General features: G+C 47.1%; 1 protein-coding gene across 2 annotated transcripts in view; it reads right to left on the minus strand.

Annotated features, from left to right (window-relative positions):
* The window catches only part of nova2 (NOVA alternative splicing regulator 2), a 58731-nt gene extending 43298 nt beyond the window's left edge, over nucleotides 1-15433 (minus strand). The window contains exons 1-2 of one of the 2 annotated variants that reach the window (XM_076036590.1): nucleotides 14314-15421; nucleotides 11483-11551 (exon numbers count right to left, since the gene is read on the minus strand). In XM_076036590.1, coding sequence (XP_075892705.1) covers nucleotides 11483-11551; nucleotides 14314-14470 — 226 coding nt within the window. In that variant the 5' untranslated portion in view covers nucleotides 14471-15421. Of the gene's footprint in view, nucleotides 1-11482; nucleotides 11552-14313 lie in introns of both variants that reach the window. The other variant, XM_076036591.1, reaches the window with a different exon arrangement.
* Nucleotides 15434-16742: the final 1309 nt, after the last annotated feature.

The following is a 16742-nucleotide window of genomic DNA, read 5'->3' on the forward strand; positions in this document are numbered from 1 at the left end:
AAGAAAAAAAAGAAGAATCAATTTAACAAATGCGGTAATCAGGATTCAGGGATAGAAAATCTCATGTCTCGACGCAGGAATAATCTTGTGGAAATGAGTGTAAACTGTGAAGTGGAAGCAAAGTACTTGTCAGTAATCACAGTCTGACAGAACAGATGCGAGCTGGTGCCGCATCACTACGCCAAAGCAGAATGGTTTCCTCCACCACCACCACCACCACCACCACCCACCCAACCATCAATCCCAGGCTTCCTCAAGCCGCACAAATCCACCCAATCACATAAAACGATGACTGATATCCATGACAACTCATTATTTCCCTAATCAGATGATTCTCCGCCGCGGTTATCTCTCCCCCTACGCCCCCTCCCTCCACCACCACCACACACGTCCATTTGTGCGAGCCTCTAAACACTCTCTCCAGATTGATCTGATCTAATTTGGGCGTCAGGCTCGAGGAATCTGGTCCTCGTCACCACTTTGGCTCAAACGGCGAGGAAGCCGAGGAGCCACGCGGCTCGTCGGGGGTTTTGCTGGTTGGTCAAAGCCAATCGGATTGAGCCGGTGCTCGTGGATGTTACCGGTGTAGGGTGTGCAAAGGCGCGCCGCACACACTCACACACACACACGCTATGGTGTGCTAGCATGTTTCTACAGAAGTCCAGAAGTTGCATCTGCTCTGGCTTTTGTGATTTGACCGTGACATCGCAGCTGGTACAAGAACTGAGTACCACCAAGTGGGACAAATAAACACTATTGCACGGAAGGCGTAATTATGCTCTCCAGCTTTTATAAAATTCAATTTACCAAAAGTGTTGGAGAAAATGTGGCATTTGCATGCGCACTGAAAACAGGCTCCATTAAAGCCGTGCCAGCCTAGTTAATAAGGTGTGACATTTTCAAAATAGTGTTTGTCGCCTCTGTAATTCACCAGCATCTCGTCACTCCTCTTTTTTCCCCGTCCAAATCACTACCTGGAAAATAAGAGCTACAAAAATCCAAAGGTCATTTTAATCTTTTTGGGTTCAGTCGGAGCTGGAACTCGTTTTGTGACACTATGACCTGAAGGAGGGCCGCGACTGCGCAGGCAACCCCTTCAGTTGTTGCTGGCTGCTTCTCTGTGAAAGCACAATTAGAGAGAAGAAATAAGGCCTGAAGACAGAAAGAGAGAAATACGCCAATCTAGCTATAATTGCTTTTTTAAGGAACAATACAGTGTGTGTTTATTTTGAATAGTTACATTTCTGGTTTACATGTAGGACCATTCCACCCACTAACACTGCCATTCTTCTATTCAATTAAAATACAGGTAGGTGAACTTTGGGCTTTTGCGATATTATGCCTCTTTAAACGACCGCTGACTCTCACTCTGCACCATTTTTCACATTTCATAATCCGGGACGCGCAACCTCATGGGGACAGATTAAAATAGGATTATTATTACAGGGGGCACAATTTCTTACAGGAGCGACGAGCTACGTAACACCGCTGCTCTCCTGCCCGCTACCTCGGAAGAAACCTGGAGACCCTGAGAAATGCACGTGCGTATAAAATACAGGTTCCTGCTTTGTGACGTGAAGGAGTGGATAGAAAGAAATGTATTGTAACGGACAGGCCCTTGAGATGCACCATCTCATTTTTAAGGGGGGTCCAACAGAAGACATACAACACGGCACAAAAACAATAATAAACCCGGACAGGCATGAAAATATGTCATGAAAAAACAAATCTTAAACTTGGGAATAAACAGATTTGAAGTGAAACTGTGCCTCGGGATCCCCTCAACCTTTTTTAGTATTTATGATCAAATCACAGAAATTGATGTTTTATTGAAGCAGGCCCTATTTGGGGAAGATAACGTTAAGCCAGTGTGGGTAGTTGTGGTTTCTTCTGGGCTGATTCCATATTTAAACATGACAGGATGGGCAGTCCCACATGGAAGAGTTTTGCATCTCTGAAAACAATGTGAATCTTATGGAGGAGGCTTTGATGGCGGTGAAAACCGGAGCGGCCGAGCTCGGAACCCACACAAACAAACAGAAAAAAATTCAACTCCACGCAGAGAGACAGAGCCTCAAGCTGTGAGAGATTAAATGCACGCATTATCCTCTATAAATACCAAAAAAAAAGTAGAGTTGGACAATTTGTACCGGACACTGGGACTTAGAGTGAACTGATTGTGGGCTTTTCTCCTAAAATACTGAACAAATTTTCTAAAGAAACTTTCCCCTCTGCAATTTTTCTGACTGTTTGTGTTTGGAGGGGTTTTTAGATTTGTCGTAGAGCTGCAGTTGGGCGTTCAAGCATGTGCAATAGCTGGGTGGGCTCTGTTCTCATGCGAGAGCATTGGTCCGAGTCCGAAGCATGAGTTCACAGACAGGAAACCCGACACTCCCCAGCCCTTCCTCAGCTCCGCTCCTGATGAAATACAAACTGCAGAGAGGTCCGCGTGGACGCACATGGTACAGAAAAACTCCCACGCCGTACGTTTTATGTTTTTTTCACTTGTCAGAGACAAGCAGAGCCTCTTCGGCTCAGCAACATGTGCTGTTCTTATTCAGTTTGTCTTAAAAGTTGCTGTCTGCCTTTTTTTTTGCAAGCTGAGATTCAGTTGTAACAAGCAGACAGTGAACGTTTTCCCAGCTTCCTTTCTCTGCTCTCATGTATTGATTTCGACATTTTCAACTTTCTATCAACTTTGCGTTTGTGTGAGAAGAACTGAAAAGAGTCAATAAAAGAAACTTTTCTAAACTTCACAGTCAAACAGCACTAATTTTCTCTGCAGCCTTGAGCCTTCTTTTTCCAATGTTTTTATTCGCCACAAAATTGAGTACAAATTGAGTTATTTTTTAACCAATTATACTGTCCAAAAAATAAACCTCATAATTAGTTCAAGCGGACGCACCAAAGTTGTTTTACCTCTAAAAACAAACGAGTGAACTGAATCACCAGCTGCTTGTTAAGAGAGGTGTCCCTTAATTTCCTTTTGAATAAACTCACGGCAAGACTTTGCAGATCTGCTGGATATCAGTTCAGGAATGCACTTATGGGGAAAAAAAATGCCAGTTATTTTTAACAGATTATCTGCGGCAGATGTGCTTCTGCAAACCTTATGTTTTGAATTTGGCAGATCGTTGGGCCTGGTCCCAGTGCGCTGAGACTCAAACTCCAGCCGCCCTGCAGCAGCAGCAGCAGCAGCAGCAGCAGCAGCAGCAGGACGACCTTCGTCTTCGGGAGAGTCGGCGCCGATCGCGGTGACATAAACTCTTGTTCGCTCTCGTATTTTCTGCGGGAATAACTTTCCCCCCCCCGGCGACCGCAGGCCGACTGGCTGGCTGTCCCTTATTAGTGGCGCAGTAACGGCCATGATGTAATGTTTCCTGGGCTGATAAGGTTCCCTGTGATAGTAACAAAGCCCACAGCCGCACTTTGTTTGGAAGCGCTTGCCTGCTTCTGCCCTGAAACTGCCCGTCTTCTCCTCCTCCTCACACTTCCCACTTCCCTTTCTTTTCTTCCTCCCCTCTCGCGTCTCCCTCTCGGTTCCTGTCATCTTGCCTCCTTCTCCTCTCATCCTTCCATTTTCTCCTCCTCCTCTTCTTCTTTCCTTCCTCCCCTCACATGTGCTGCAGTGACCCACTTTGGGTACGAAGCCTCGGACTGACCTGCTTTAAATAGAGGCTATCTAATTATAACCAGCCCTGTATTAATAAGGCAGGGGAATTGGTAAATAGGAAACACGCACATGCACCCACACACACACACTCTCGCAAATCATCATCAGCAAAAGCAAAAGAATAAATAACAGCAGAGACGAGTGCGCACGCTCAGAAAGGCGTCTCGCACAGATTGACTATTTTCCGACGTCTCATTGACAACACGCACACTCTGCGGCACTGTGACTCATCTCGCATTGGAGAGGACGCACCAAGTGACTCGTGCATCACTTTCATGGTAACACCTGAACACGTTACCATGGTAAATATCCAGTCTATTAATATGCGGCTCCTGAAAGCTGTCATTCTTTATTTTTTATTTTTATTTTTTCTTACCAAATCTTTGCAATGATCCAACAGAACATGTCGTCGTATCGAGGAATGATAAATCTCTACCCGGTGAGTTTTGACACTGAGAATTAGTCTCATCTGTATAATTGAAAGGCACTCGTGGGCTCCTGTGTGCAGTTTGTTAACAGGGTTATGCAACACAGATTGAACTGCACTTTGGAAATAAGCTTTTAGCGGCTCCGGTAAGTGCAGTGACTCAGGTTTTTTTTTTTTTTGGTCGAAATACAAACGAACTTCCAGATATTTCAAAAAAAAAAAACCCAGGCTGCCTCCTCCTCTTCCTCCTCCTCCTCCTCCTCCTACACAGCAGCCTGCTGCAGGACTGCGGTGTTTATGGGGAATGTTTATCAACATTCCGCAAGTTTTATCGGCTCTATCTGATCTTTCTTAAAAAAGGCCTCTGACATCTCGTGGCCCGAGATGAGACGTGTTTGCATCTCTCTGCCGGGATCGTCTGAAAACTCTCCTCTCTTTACTTTTGCAAGTAGCCTTAGAAAAAGAGCAGAGAGATTTGGTAAATAAATGTCACGCAGACGGTTCCCATCTGCTGATTTTGTCCTGCGAAAAAAGCGTGAAACGACTTTGGTAATAGCCGGCTCCATCACGAATTACATCTACTCATCTCCATTTTTCAGTCCTCAGAGAAGATAGAAAGTTATATCCCGCTTTTGTGAAATGATCCTGCCGCTCGCCGTGTCATCCTGATCCGGTGTCAGCCCAACACAAAGAGGACGGCCCATTACAGCTCCATCACCGTACGTCTTTTTTCCCCCCCTTTCCTCGCTAGTGCCGTGTCATGCGTTACCGCACTGTTACAAATTGTAATTATGCGCAATTAAACCTTTGTTCCTGTCAGCCTGTCCCTGGAGTACAGGTGAGCCACGCTCCGCACGCCCACGCGTGCTTCGCCTCGCACTGCGCCACGCACTCACAACAACAGTAAAAACAAAGACTTCACTCATAATCTGGGCTACATTTTGGCTGTAAAAATACAAATTATGTTTATACGTTTATAAATACGTTTATGTTTTATATGCAAACTGGCCCTGGTTATGTGTTTATTAATCTAAATGAAGTCATAACACACTCACCTGCTTATTAGTGGCAAACTTTTGAAAACGAAAAAACCTGAGTTAATTAAAAAAAAAACGAAAAAAAAACCCCACTGATATTGCATATATCTGAAGCCCAGATTGAGATATTAGAACTATAATTGAAAGAGAAGTAAGCACAGACTATGAAAAGATGTTTGTGTGTATGCGGGTGTGTGTGTGTGTGTGTGTGTGTGTGTGGATGGTTCGTCTGCAGCTGAGTAACTAGGGTTCCCTACTGGTTGCTGTGATGAGGGTCTTTGTTTTCACTGCTCTAAGCAACACACTCAAACACTCACTCTCTCACACACACACACGCGCACACACACGCATACACACACATACACACACATAAACACTAAGACAAATCCCTGCAGCTGTAACACACACACACACACACACACACACACACACACACACACACACACACACACACACACACACACACACACTTCCTGCTATGTGTGAGAAGGATCTGACTTCTACCAGCAGTGAGGTTGGAGAGCAGCTCCCATTTACATGATGGCTTCATAAGTTTATCAAATGTGTCATAAAAATAAACATATCTGGGTGTGTGTGTGTGTGTGTGTGTGTGTGTGTGTGTGTGTGTGTGTGTGTGGGGTGGGGGGTTCACCTTAAAAGCCGCTGGGCTCGAAAACAAAAGCCAAAAAATTTTGGGGGAAGTGAGGTGCGGGAGCGGCGACCGGAGACGTCGGGGTCGTTCACGATAAATAATAAATGGTTTTCCGCCGCAACATAACTGGATGTGTAAACAGTCCAATCTGTTGCTAAGGCCTCTGTGGACCCACCGGGCCTAGAATAGGCTCTCCAAGCAGGGGGATTGAGGGCTCAAATCCTGGGATCTGGTGTCCACAGGCCTGCCGGGGTGTGTGTGTGTGTGTGTGTGCGTGTGTGTGCGTGTGTGTGTGTGTGTGTGTGTGTGTGTGTGTGTGTGTGTGTGTGTGGTGGGGTGGGATGAAGATCAAAATCCCACCACGTCTACCATTAGGTTACCTCAGTCTGACAAACACAATCAAAGTCACTTTCATAACAAGCTGACTAGTGAGACGTGTCTATGTCCCCTTGAGGACCCTTAGATTGCTCTTCTTTTTTTTTTAATCCCTACTAAATGCAACTAGTAATGTTTCACATTTTCACTTTTTTTTTTCCTGAGAAAAGGAATTTTGAGACGATGCAGCGCTGACATAAACAGCTGTGGCGGCCTGGACTTAAGTGTTCCTCACCGCATATGATGATGAGCCACCACATTACAGACCTACTGAAGTGGGTGGTCAGACAACTATAACTGAATAAGTAAAAAGCCTGTGATCTAATATATCATGTTGGAAGGGGAAGGTTTTTTTGCACTTTCCGTTTCTTCTTAATTGAGAACTTGGTCTCCAAAAGTAAGTCTGTACAATGAAGATGTGCGTACACTTTTATGTGAAAATTCAAAATCTTTAGGTACCATCATGTATTACAGCTTGTTAAACTTTCCTGCTACTAAAAACTTAATACATTCAAATTCTTTTGATTGAGGCCAAATCGTTTTAACAATTTGCACAAGTTGACAGCAAGCAACACGCATGGCCGTTGGACTTGTGTAAGACATCTTCTCCACTCCACATCACGAAGGGGTTTATTTTTTCAAGTTGTCTTCCCCATGTGGACGACGGCAAAACTGCCTTCTTGTTTGGACTCGGCGAGAGGATTTGATTTGTGCGTGATGCGCACGTCTCTCCCTCGGTTAGTCCCTGTCGCCTGCGGCAGCAGTGGCGGAGAGCGCGACGGTCATCCCGACTTTCTGACGCTGCCAGAGTTTCATAAGAAGCCGCCAGAGGCTGCGGGACCTCGGCTTCGGCTACAGCTGGCTTGCGACCCGCCACCGAGCAGCAGAGACGTGGCCGAGTCTCGTCTGACGCTGGTCTGACGCGAAAATGCCGCTGGTGAAAGTCTAGCAGTGTGAACACAGCCTGGGCTGAGGAGGCGATTCTTGGGGGGAGGGGGAAATTGGAGGCGGGGGATATATGGGGTGGGGGGGGGGGCACTATGGTACAGAGGCTCTGACCTCTGGGGACTTGGAAAATATTCATCTCCCCTAAGCAGGGAGAGTTAAGGGGGGAGGCCGGCTTTGTCTAACAGCACCACCTCCCCCCTCCCGGTACTCTGCTCTTTTGTTGGGAAGTAGTGTTCACACACACACACACACACACACACACACACACACACACACACACACACACACACACACACACACACACACACACACACACACAGCAGAGGGGCTCTGACCAGCTGTCTCCGTTCTGAAAGATGGCCGCCGTCACACATAAACATCCAGATCTCACAGGAAGGAGGAAGGAAAAAATATCTCTATCACTTTATCCTCTCGGCAACAACAAAAAACGAAACAAAACAAAACATAATAAATTTTTCCCAATCATCCAATTCAATCTTGGACAGAACAGAGTTTCCTAATGACTGCAGTCAAATTAAGCCTCGTCCAAACTTTAAAAAGCCTTTGAATAATCAAAGACGATGAGAAAACTAAGTGTTTCATTTATTATTGTTCATTACAGCCCACATGGGCTTATTTTGGTGTTTTCTTATCTGGTGTTGACGTCAGTGTTGCCAAATAGCAGCTGTGCGTGTGCGGTTGAGGAACGGCGTTTTTATTTTTTCCAGCCTTCGTACCGAGATGACTCACAACACGAGCAGCGTCGGGAGGGAGGGGGAAAAAAAGCATGTTTCGTTTTCATGACGACGGCAATTTTTTTATTTTTTTTTTAAGTGTTTTTCTTCTACTGGAGACCATTTTGTTTCACACCTCTCCGCGTGAAGCAAAGCCTGCCGCGAAACATCAAGCAAATTGTGTGTGTTTCCACCCAAACACCCCCCCGACGGGGCGCCTAACAGCAACCCGGGGATGTGGGGGATTCTAGATTCTAGAAGAACGTCTCCAATTAAGGAACCGCGACCAAACGTCCTGAGACGAAAATGAACAGAAACGGAGGGAACAATTGCGGCGCCAAAGTACGGACGAAGTCGAAACTGCACGGCGGCTAACGCTAACAAAGATTACTGAAGGAGCCGCCTTCTTTCTCTCCCTTCAAATGCATGTGTGTGTGTGTGTGTGTGTGTGTGAAAGCCGGCGTGTATTGTTCACAGACTGCTATTTCAGAGGAGGGGGCCCTTTCCGTCCTTCTCACTGCATTGGTCTTTTCATCGCTCCCTTATCCATATTCATCGCCGCTTCGCTCCTCCGCGCCCTATCGGCTGGCGGCTGGCGCGTGAGCGGCGTTCCATTCCACCAATCGCAGGCCCGGAACACGCCCACCTCTCCTTCCCTTCACCCCACCCTGTACAATGGCTTCCCTTTTTTTTTTATTTTGACGCAGTGCTATGAAAAAAAAAGGAAAGCCATGAGGGTGGAGGTGGAAGCGGAGGAGGAAGAAGAGGAGGAGGAGGAGGAGTGGAGGCGCAGCGAGCTGGCTGAGTCTCGACGACGGCGGTTGCAAAATCGATCGGGCAGCCTCGGAAACGGCCGAGAGGCTCTTCGTCAGTGCCGGCCGTCCGTCGGCTGACGGCGGAGGGGAAGGGCGCGGGACGAAAATGACGGGAGGACGGGGAGGAGGGCGAAGCGGCGGGGGAGAAGGGGTGAGGGGGGAGTCGTGATGGACTGAAGTGGGGAATGATTAGTATGGACCAGGACGGCGACCGGGGAGGATGGAGGAAATAGAAGAGGAAGAATAGGAGCAGCCCAACGCCCGGGCTCGCCAAATTAGCAAAATAGGCGCGTTGCCGTCGTCGTCGCCGCCGAGGTGGGGGGAATGAGGGGGGTGAACACGGTGTTCTGCAACGTACCGAGGACGCAGCCGCGCAGCTCGCAGCCATGTTGGCCGTCTTAAAATAATATATGTAGTATTAAATCTCCCACTTACGAAAGAGACAAATGTGCGTTTGCAGCTCCAGTGCGAATCTTAAATAAAACGGCGTCATTTTTTAATTCTGACTCACACTGCAGCAGCAGCAGCGTGGGACTGAACCGAGCAGGACCACCGGTCCAAACCAGGTTTAAACAAGTGAACGTGGAGCTGATGTCAGGAGGACGGGTCTACATCCCAGAAACACTGGGATCCATGTCATCAAAGTGTGTGTGTGTGTGTGTGTGTGTGTGTGTGTGTGTGTGTGTGTGTGTGTGCGCGAGTGTGCGCTTGTTTCATCCTTCACAGCCCAGTCTGCTGCAGCGAAATGCATTACTTATCTTCATGTCGCTCATTAAAGTTGGTCTCCAGTCAGACAGCAAGTGCAACACACACACACACACACACACACACAAACACACACACACACACACACACACACACACACACACACACACACACACACACACACACACACACACACACACACACAGAGCTGATGTCACTTGGCAAGGACATTTGAAAGACCCCCTCCTCCATCCCAACATTGGCTTGCCACTGTGTCCATTTACTAAATGAATGTATTATATCTTCCAGACAGGAGGAGAGAGGCGGTAAAAAAAGGAGAAAGGAACCAGGGAAAAAAAGAAAAGGAAGTACGGAGGCAGAAAAGATGCACCAGAGCCTTGTCAATTTCCTGCAGGTTTTGGGAATGAGGTGAACAAAAGGGTTATTCCGTCCTTTATGTTTTCTGCACTAAACAAAATGAAACCAGTCCCCAGCACATAGAGATCAGCAAACTTTACTCTGACTGTGGGGTGCGGCTTCACTTAAAAGCACTTTTGTCTTGGCTCCAAAAAAAAAAAAAATTGGGGGGAGGAAAAAGAAAAGGCTAAAACATCCAATTTGTTGCGTTAGCTGTTGCATAAGATTTGTAATTGGCTTATACAAGCAGCTCCTTCCGCAGCAGAACTGACTGAATCCAAGACGTTTGTTCCAAAAGAGGCTGCTGTTGGGAATCGAGGTACCGCCATTGGTTGAAAAGATGTCTATTCACATAATGGCACGCCGTATTGTTATGTAATATTTGTAGTTTTGAAATGTTTGAAGTTTGACTGCTTCACTGAATATACAAAAAATAATTAAGCGTCGTATTTCCAACAAAGCAGTAATATTGGAAATAGAAATTTTACCACCTGGCCCTGGTATATTACAGACATTAGTAAGCTACTGTTTAATACATATTTGAAATATTTTTTCTTAATAAATGCCCTCTGGTTTACAGTAAAGAGGCTATTTGGTAAAATAAATAAAATAAATAAATAAAGTCGCCTGGACAGAAGATTCTCGATGAATAAATTCACATTATTATTCAAAATCCGGCTTTGGAAGTGATCCTCGTTTAAACTTTGGAAACTGTATGAAATATTAAGAGTGACCTCATTGTTGGGCCTCTGATCATATATGTACATGATTAGAGGGAAAGCCGAGATCCTTTAATGTAGAGAGAGGGGGGGGAGAACCCCGCTGGGCTGGGGTGAGGGAGTAAGTGAAGGGAGAGCGGTTGGGGGAGGGGGGAGCCGAGGGAGTTTGCTGCGATAAAGAATGGGTGCTGGTTGGTAGATTAAAGAGGCGGTGGGGGTGGAGAGGACGGAGAACAGCAGCGGCTGCAGCCGCTCATTGATCTTTCCTTCCTTAAGACCTTCGGCTTCTTTATGAGACGTGGCTCTAATTTACGACCCTGAGCGTTTACAGTGGCCCTATATGGCTACTGCTGTTTTTAAACGGACGGACACACACACACACACACACACACACACACACACACACACACACACACACACACACACACACACACACACACACACACACACACACAGTTTCGGTTGCGAGCTGCAAAGAAAGAAAGTCACAATTGCATCATCATCATCATCATCATCATCGTCACACTTGGAGCACCATCAGCGCATAACAGCTTCCGGGCAGCAGGAATAAAAAAAACAAAAACAATGCTTTGATGATGAGGCAGGCATGAGGTCAAAGGTCATCAGGACTCATCTGGGCACCATGACAAAAGAAACACAGTGTTTGTATAAAAAAGCATGAGAATGAATGTCATGAATTGAGAACGTACATCGTCAACAGTATCAGCATGCATTATCCTGATGATTATCCATGAGCAGAAATGTGAAGGTGTTAGATGTCACTCCGGGTTCCTGCTTAATTGCAACGTTTGGGCCCTGCAGCAGTCGGACCGTGTGCGATACACCCCGCTAAATGTTAAAGGTTTCGCATTTTGCATTTGAACCCGGGACAGGTTGCGCATTGTTGCTGCTGAAGCGGCCCTGCATTGAAGAAGGTTACAGTAAAAGAGTATTAAAAATCAATCAAAAGTCTCTCTTACCATGGCTCTCAGTTTCTTGGTGAGGGAATACAATGCCTTCAGTTTCAAATAGGGGCGGCAGGAAGGCCACTACAGAGAGAGGAAGCACAGGGGTGGGGAGTGTGTGGCGTAAGCTAATCATACAAAGAAACAACCATTGTTATGATCTCTTAGCAGCGCTCCGACTAGGGCACCGTGTCAAAATAGAAATGCAAAAAATAACCTCCAAAACATTAACTTAAAGATAATTTTTCAAGACAGTTAACAAACATTAATTAAGGTGAAAATTGGCCAATAAAAGCTATTTGTTTTTGTCTGCATTGCGGGGTTGGGGGAGGGTGTAGATATAAACAGTTTCGAGTGAAGTGCTTTATCTCATCCCATTAATTCAAAGTGGTAAATATCAGTCACAATAGAGATCATCAAGACCCGATTCTGGCACTGTGTAACTGGAACAAAGGGACATTAAAAAGAAAAAAAAAATCCTGCAATTAAATGTTCACAATAGACCTGCAACAAAGCCCAGATTCCTCTGTCTTGTTTATCTTGAGGGGCTGCGGAGCAGCGTGTGTCTGTGCGTGTGAACCACAGCAGCTTTTTCATCTAGTGTGAAAGAATATTAAAAAAATAAATAAATAAATAGATCGAACGCCATCTGATGGCCGGCCAGCCGAGGGAACGCCGACCTGACGGCGATGCGGCCGTCCACCCGCCCGATCCCTCTGTAACAGCCTGGCGCTCATCAGCGACAGCATCATCGTCGTCATCATCCTCAACCTTTTCATTTGTCTAAATGGATGGGCTGGCTGAGCGTTGTGCAGGCGGGAGGACGGTCCCCTGAGGAAGAGCCCTGAGTTTTATGCATGCAGCACGGAGGGGTCTTTAGTGCTCTGAGTGCTGCATCGATCTACAGTTAAACATCCCCGGCCAACCTGCAGCTCGTGTGTGCGGGACACACACACACACACACACACAAGCACACTTCCCTCAGCTGGACACCGTTTCTGTCTCATTAATACTCCAGAGGTGAGCTGTCGTGGTCCTTCATGCTGATGTATGAGCTGTCCAAACTTTTAAGAAATAGCTGCCGGGGGGACTTTTGCTTTGCGTCACTCAAATAGCCACAAATAGATTTTTTTTTTTTTTTTTTATTTATTTTTTTTTTTTAAGTGTTGATCCAACGGGCTTCCTGGATCGAGCCCGTGACTTGATTTATAATGTGTGCCGCATGTCACTAAAACGGCACGCACACTCGACACCTCTGCTGAGATTTTAGCTTCCCCGTGGTGCCATCTGAGCTTTGTTTGGGAAATCCCGGACAGTTGTAGTAACAGGAAGTCAGGTCATTGCTGTAGAATAAGTGTCCACTTCTGACATAATATCACTGATCAATTACTGATCAATTTTGCAGTAGACCTACATTTCTTTAAAGTATTGTATTCATTATTTATTTCTCCTTAAATATCTATTTTTCAATTACAGGCATGGATTGTTTTGAATCCAACAAACATGAAATTATTATTTTATTTTTTTTTGCTTTAGCCTAAAAATATTAGGAAAAACTGTTCACAATGAACTGACCAGTTTACAGACATTAAAGCACAGCTGCATGTAATATCAGTCTGTCAGCATTCAAGTTTTAAGACCACTACATTAGTTCCCAAATTCGGCATGTTTCTCTTTGTCTTACATAAGCAGGTCAACGTGTTTACAGTCTGCACCGAGGGCGTCAGGGGGGCGAGAAAAAAAATAACAGAATCTAATTTTAAAGGACCTCTTTCAACAAAAACAAAAAAAAGTCTTCTTGTCATCAGCCCGTGCACGTCGCTGGCGTGCAGAGCACACATTGGAAAGGTGGTAGTATATAGTGCATCCAAAATGTCCATGATGGGGTTGCATGGCCAGGATAGGCTACTGATGGTTGTAATGTCGGATGATGGGAATGCTTGGCGCATGATAGCATGTAAACAAAAACCAAATATGGTGATTGCCATGGTGACATGTTCATATTTCATCCAACCGGAGGATAATGGAGGAAAAAATGATTTTCAGGAGGCTGAAACAATTGTAATTTCTGCAGGATGCAAATATATTTTGAATATCAGGCCGGCAAACAATGGCGTTAAAATATATATATAGATACACAGGCACTGGCTGACACGCTGCCATAGCACACTGGAGACACTGCCGCAGACTGAGCTGCTCCCCTCTCCTCACTCTCTCCGGCCGGGCTCCGTCGTGGATGCTTGTTTATCCGCTTGTGTAATTGTACACAAAAGCGGCGGCGGTGGCTGATGTGTGAGATTATCACAAGGTCATCCGTCGACGGGATGAGAGCCATCAGGCGCCCAGCCCGACCTGCCTTTCACTTGTTTACATCCTTCCATTTCGGCTCCAGCATGGCCGCTGTGTGGCCGCCCGCAAATCTTAAAGACGCCGTAAAGATAATAATAAAAAGCCTAATAGGAATAATGATTAAAAACTAGTAACATCGTCTAAATCTAAAGCATGTGTGAGGAGGGAAACCGGCGGCTTCCCTCCAAACCCCCCCCCCCATCAGTTCCTGTCATTGTTTCCTTTCCATTAAAAAACAAACAAAAAAAGCGGCGCTACTTTCTTGCTTTAACGCTGCCCCCCTCCCCCTAATCTTATTTTTAAGGATGGCGTAAAAAAAAAAAAAAAAAAATGCTCGCTCCATATTTACAAAATGCGACCACGGGGCTGTAGCACGTCACTGTGAAGAAGAACCAGATCAACCTGCTCTCCTTTCTCCCGGACGAAGCCACAACATTGGCCGAAACCCCCGCACGGCACCCCCGCATCATCACCCCCCCTTCACCGCTGCTCCTTACCTCCCGTGTTGGTGCGTTTGGTGCTGCTGGCCTCCGTCGGAGTCTCCAGGGGTCTTTTACGCGAGTCCGGGGGATCGGACTCCATGTGTGGCTGCTGATTGTGATGGTGAGGATTTGAGAAAATCCCGTTTTGCTGTACTGCTCCGCCGGCCATCATTTTTCAAGCTCGCTCGTTGGATGCTCGCGGCAGCGTTTGCGCGTAAATTGTTTTTCTCTTTTTTTTCCTCTTTCCCCCCCGCTCTCTCTCTTTTTCTGCGCAGCTTTAAACAGCGCGGAGACCTCGAGAGGAAAAAAAAAAGGCGAGAGTGGGTTTTCGGAATACAGGAATTACGCCTGTTTTCTTGCGAACGGCTTCGCAGCGCGTTTCTCCGGTCGGTGCACCGCGCGTACGCGAGAGATGATGCGCAGGGACACGGGAAAAGAGGGAGAAAACGCTGGAGCGGCTCGGAGCGAGAGGTCGGTGGTGGATGGGTGAGCCAAAAAAAAAAAAAAAAAAAAAAAACCCACAAGAGAAATCCGTCAAAACCTCTGCCGATGAGAAGTGCAGACGTGCAAAACGAGCGTCAGTCTTCCCATCAACCTTCCGATATGTGAGCTAGGATATGTGTCATTCCGCTGCGACCGGAGAAAAGAGCGTACTCATGTCAGGCAGTGCAGGATGGTGGCGCTCCTCTCCGGCAGGAACGAGCGGACGGGCGATAATAAATTAAACAAGAAAAAAAAAAAAACAACAAGAAAAAAAACAGCAACGCACAACTGAAAGACAAAGAGGCGAAGTCAAGGTCGGCGAGGCATTTAAAAAAAATGGAGATAAAAACGATTAAAAAAAAAAGAAATCCGATTGGTTTCTTGCTGGATGTAAGAGTCGCTCTCTGCTCTGCCCTCTTTTTTTCCCCGATCTTGGAGGCACCCAGGGGTGACGGGGGTGTTTGACGAGGGTCGCTGGAGGAAACACACACACACAGAGAAGAGAGACGATTTTTTTTTCTCTCTCTCTCTCTCTCTCTCTCTCCCTCTCTCTCTCTTCGCTGCTCGATCGCTCGGTGAAGATGCTGCAGTCTTGCGTTCAGAGCATCCCTTCTCTGACTGGCTGGCTGCTCGAGGGAGCGCAGGGGAGCGGCAAACGTCACAGGCCCTCGTGGTGCCTTCAGGGGCGTCATGTAAACTTGTGATTTGTTTGATACGGCGTTGAGGCGCGACTCGAGTGTTTTGGGTTTTTAAGGTTGTTGGTTTTAAAAAAAAAATCTTGCCCATGTTCGTAAACGTTGAAAGGTAAAGGAATGTTGTGAAATTCTTTGAGTAGATGTGTGTCAACCAGGGGTGCGGCTCGAGGCAAATACAAGTAAGAACTTTTATTTTTCTTGCAAAAATTCTAGCATGGCCTCCAACAGGGAGAGTGGTCCTTTCCGAGAGTGGTAAACAATGTGAACGAGTTTTCACGGCTGCACGTCCTGGCCTAGCTGGCTATCTTTTTTCCGACGCGACTTGAAGGCATCACGTCGGAGAAAGTCGAAAACGAGGAAAGAGACGCCTCTGCCGGGACGCGATTGGTCGAGCCGAGATCCTCTCCGGTAGACAGGACGAACACTGGGCCCATATTCGCCCGCGTGGGGTCACATGACGGCGTGGAAAAAGATGCGGCGGCGGGTTTTTTTTCTTTCTTCCCTCCCTTCCCTTTTACGCCGTTAGAGCCGCGGCAAATGCAATTATGGATGAACGGGAGCCTGAAGGTCCCGCTGCGGCTGTTTGAAGGGCTGCAAGCAGGCCGGCAGCTCCAGAGGGCAGAGCCTGCTGGCCTCGTGGGTTTGAAATCACGTGAGTGCAACCGAGTCGCCGCCGGTGTGAACAGGCGCACCTGCTCACACCGGTGTGTGTCTTGGCCCGCCCACGTGACTTAACCCCGATGACCCCCGCGGAGGGCCGCTCCGCTTACCTTTTTTGCAGAGACAACAGTTACCGCTCTGGTCTGCTGCTTCCTGCGTGAGCGCGAGAGCAGCCGTGACGCACAGTTGAAAACATGGCAACCCGAGCAGCACCTGTGCCCACCACCAGACGCAGTGTGACCCACCTGTGAGTGCCGCGCCGTCTGACATCTCTGCGTCGCTCCGCCCGGATCTGAGAAGGGATCCTCCAGCGCCGTGAGTCGTCTGAGAGAGCTACACCCGCCTCACTCTTTCCCTCTCCCTCTCTCTATCCTCAGACACACGCGCGGGCACACACACATATACACACACACAAGCGCAATTTGGCGTATTCTATCTCTCTCACGCACACGCGCACACACACACCCCAGGAGGCACAGAAATACACTGTACACCCTCTCTTCCTCCTCTGTCCACTGCCGTACAGATGCAATGCGCCCTCAGTGCCTCCTGTAGATTGTAGTCAAGGTGACATTGGGCTGCCTGTGCACCTAAACACACACATAC

This window comes from Nelusetta ayraudi, unplaced genomic scaffold, assembly GCF_046127955.1.
Source record: "Nelusetta ayraudi isolate G7.1 ecotype Tasmania unplaced genomic scaffold, CSIRO-AGI_Nayr_v1 ptg000048l, whole genome shotgun sequence".
NCBI classification, from domain to species: domain Eukaryota; kingdom Metazoa; phylum Chordata; class Actinopteri; order Tetraodontiformes; family Monacanthidae; genus Nelusetta; species Nelusetta ayraudi.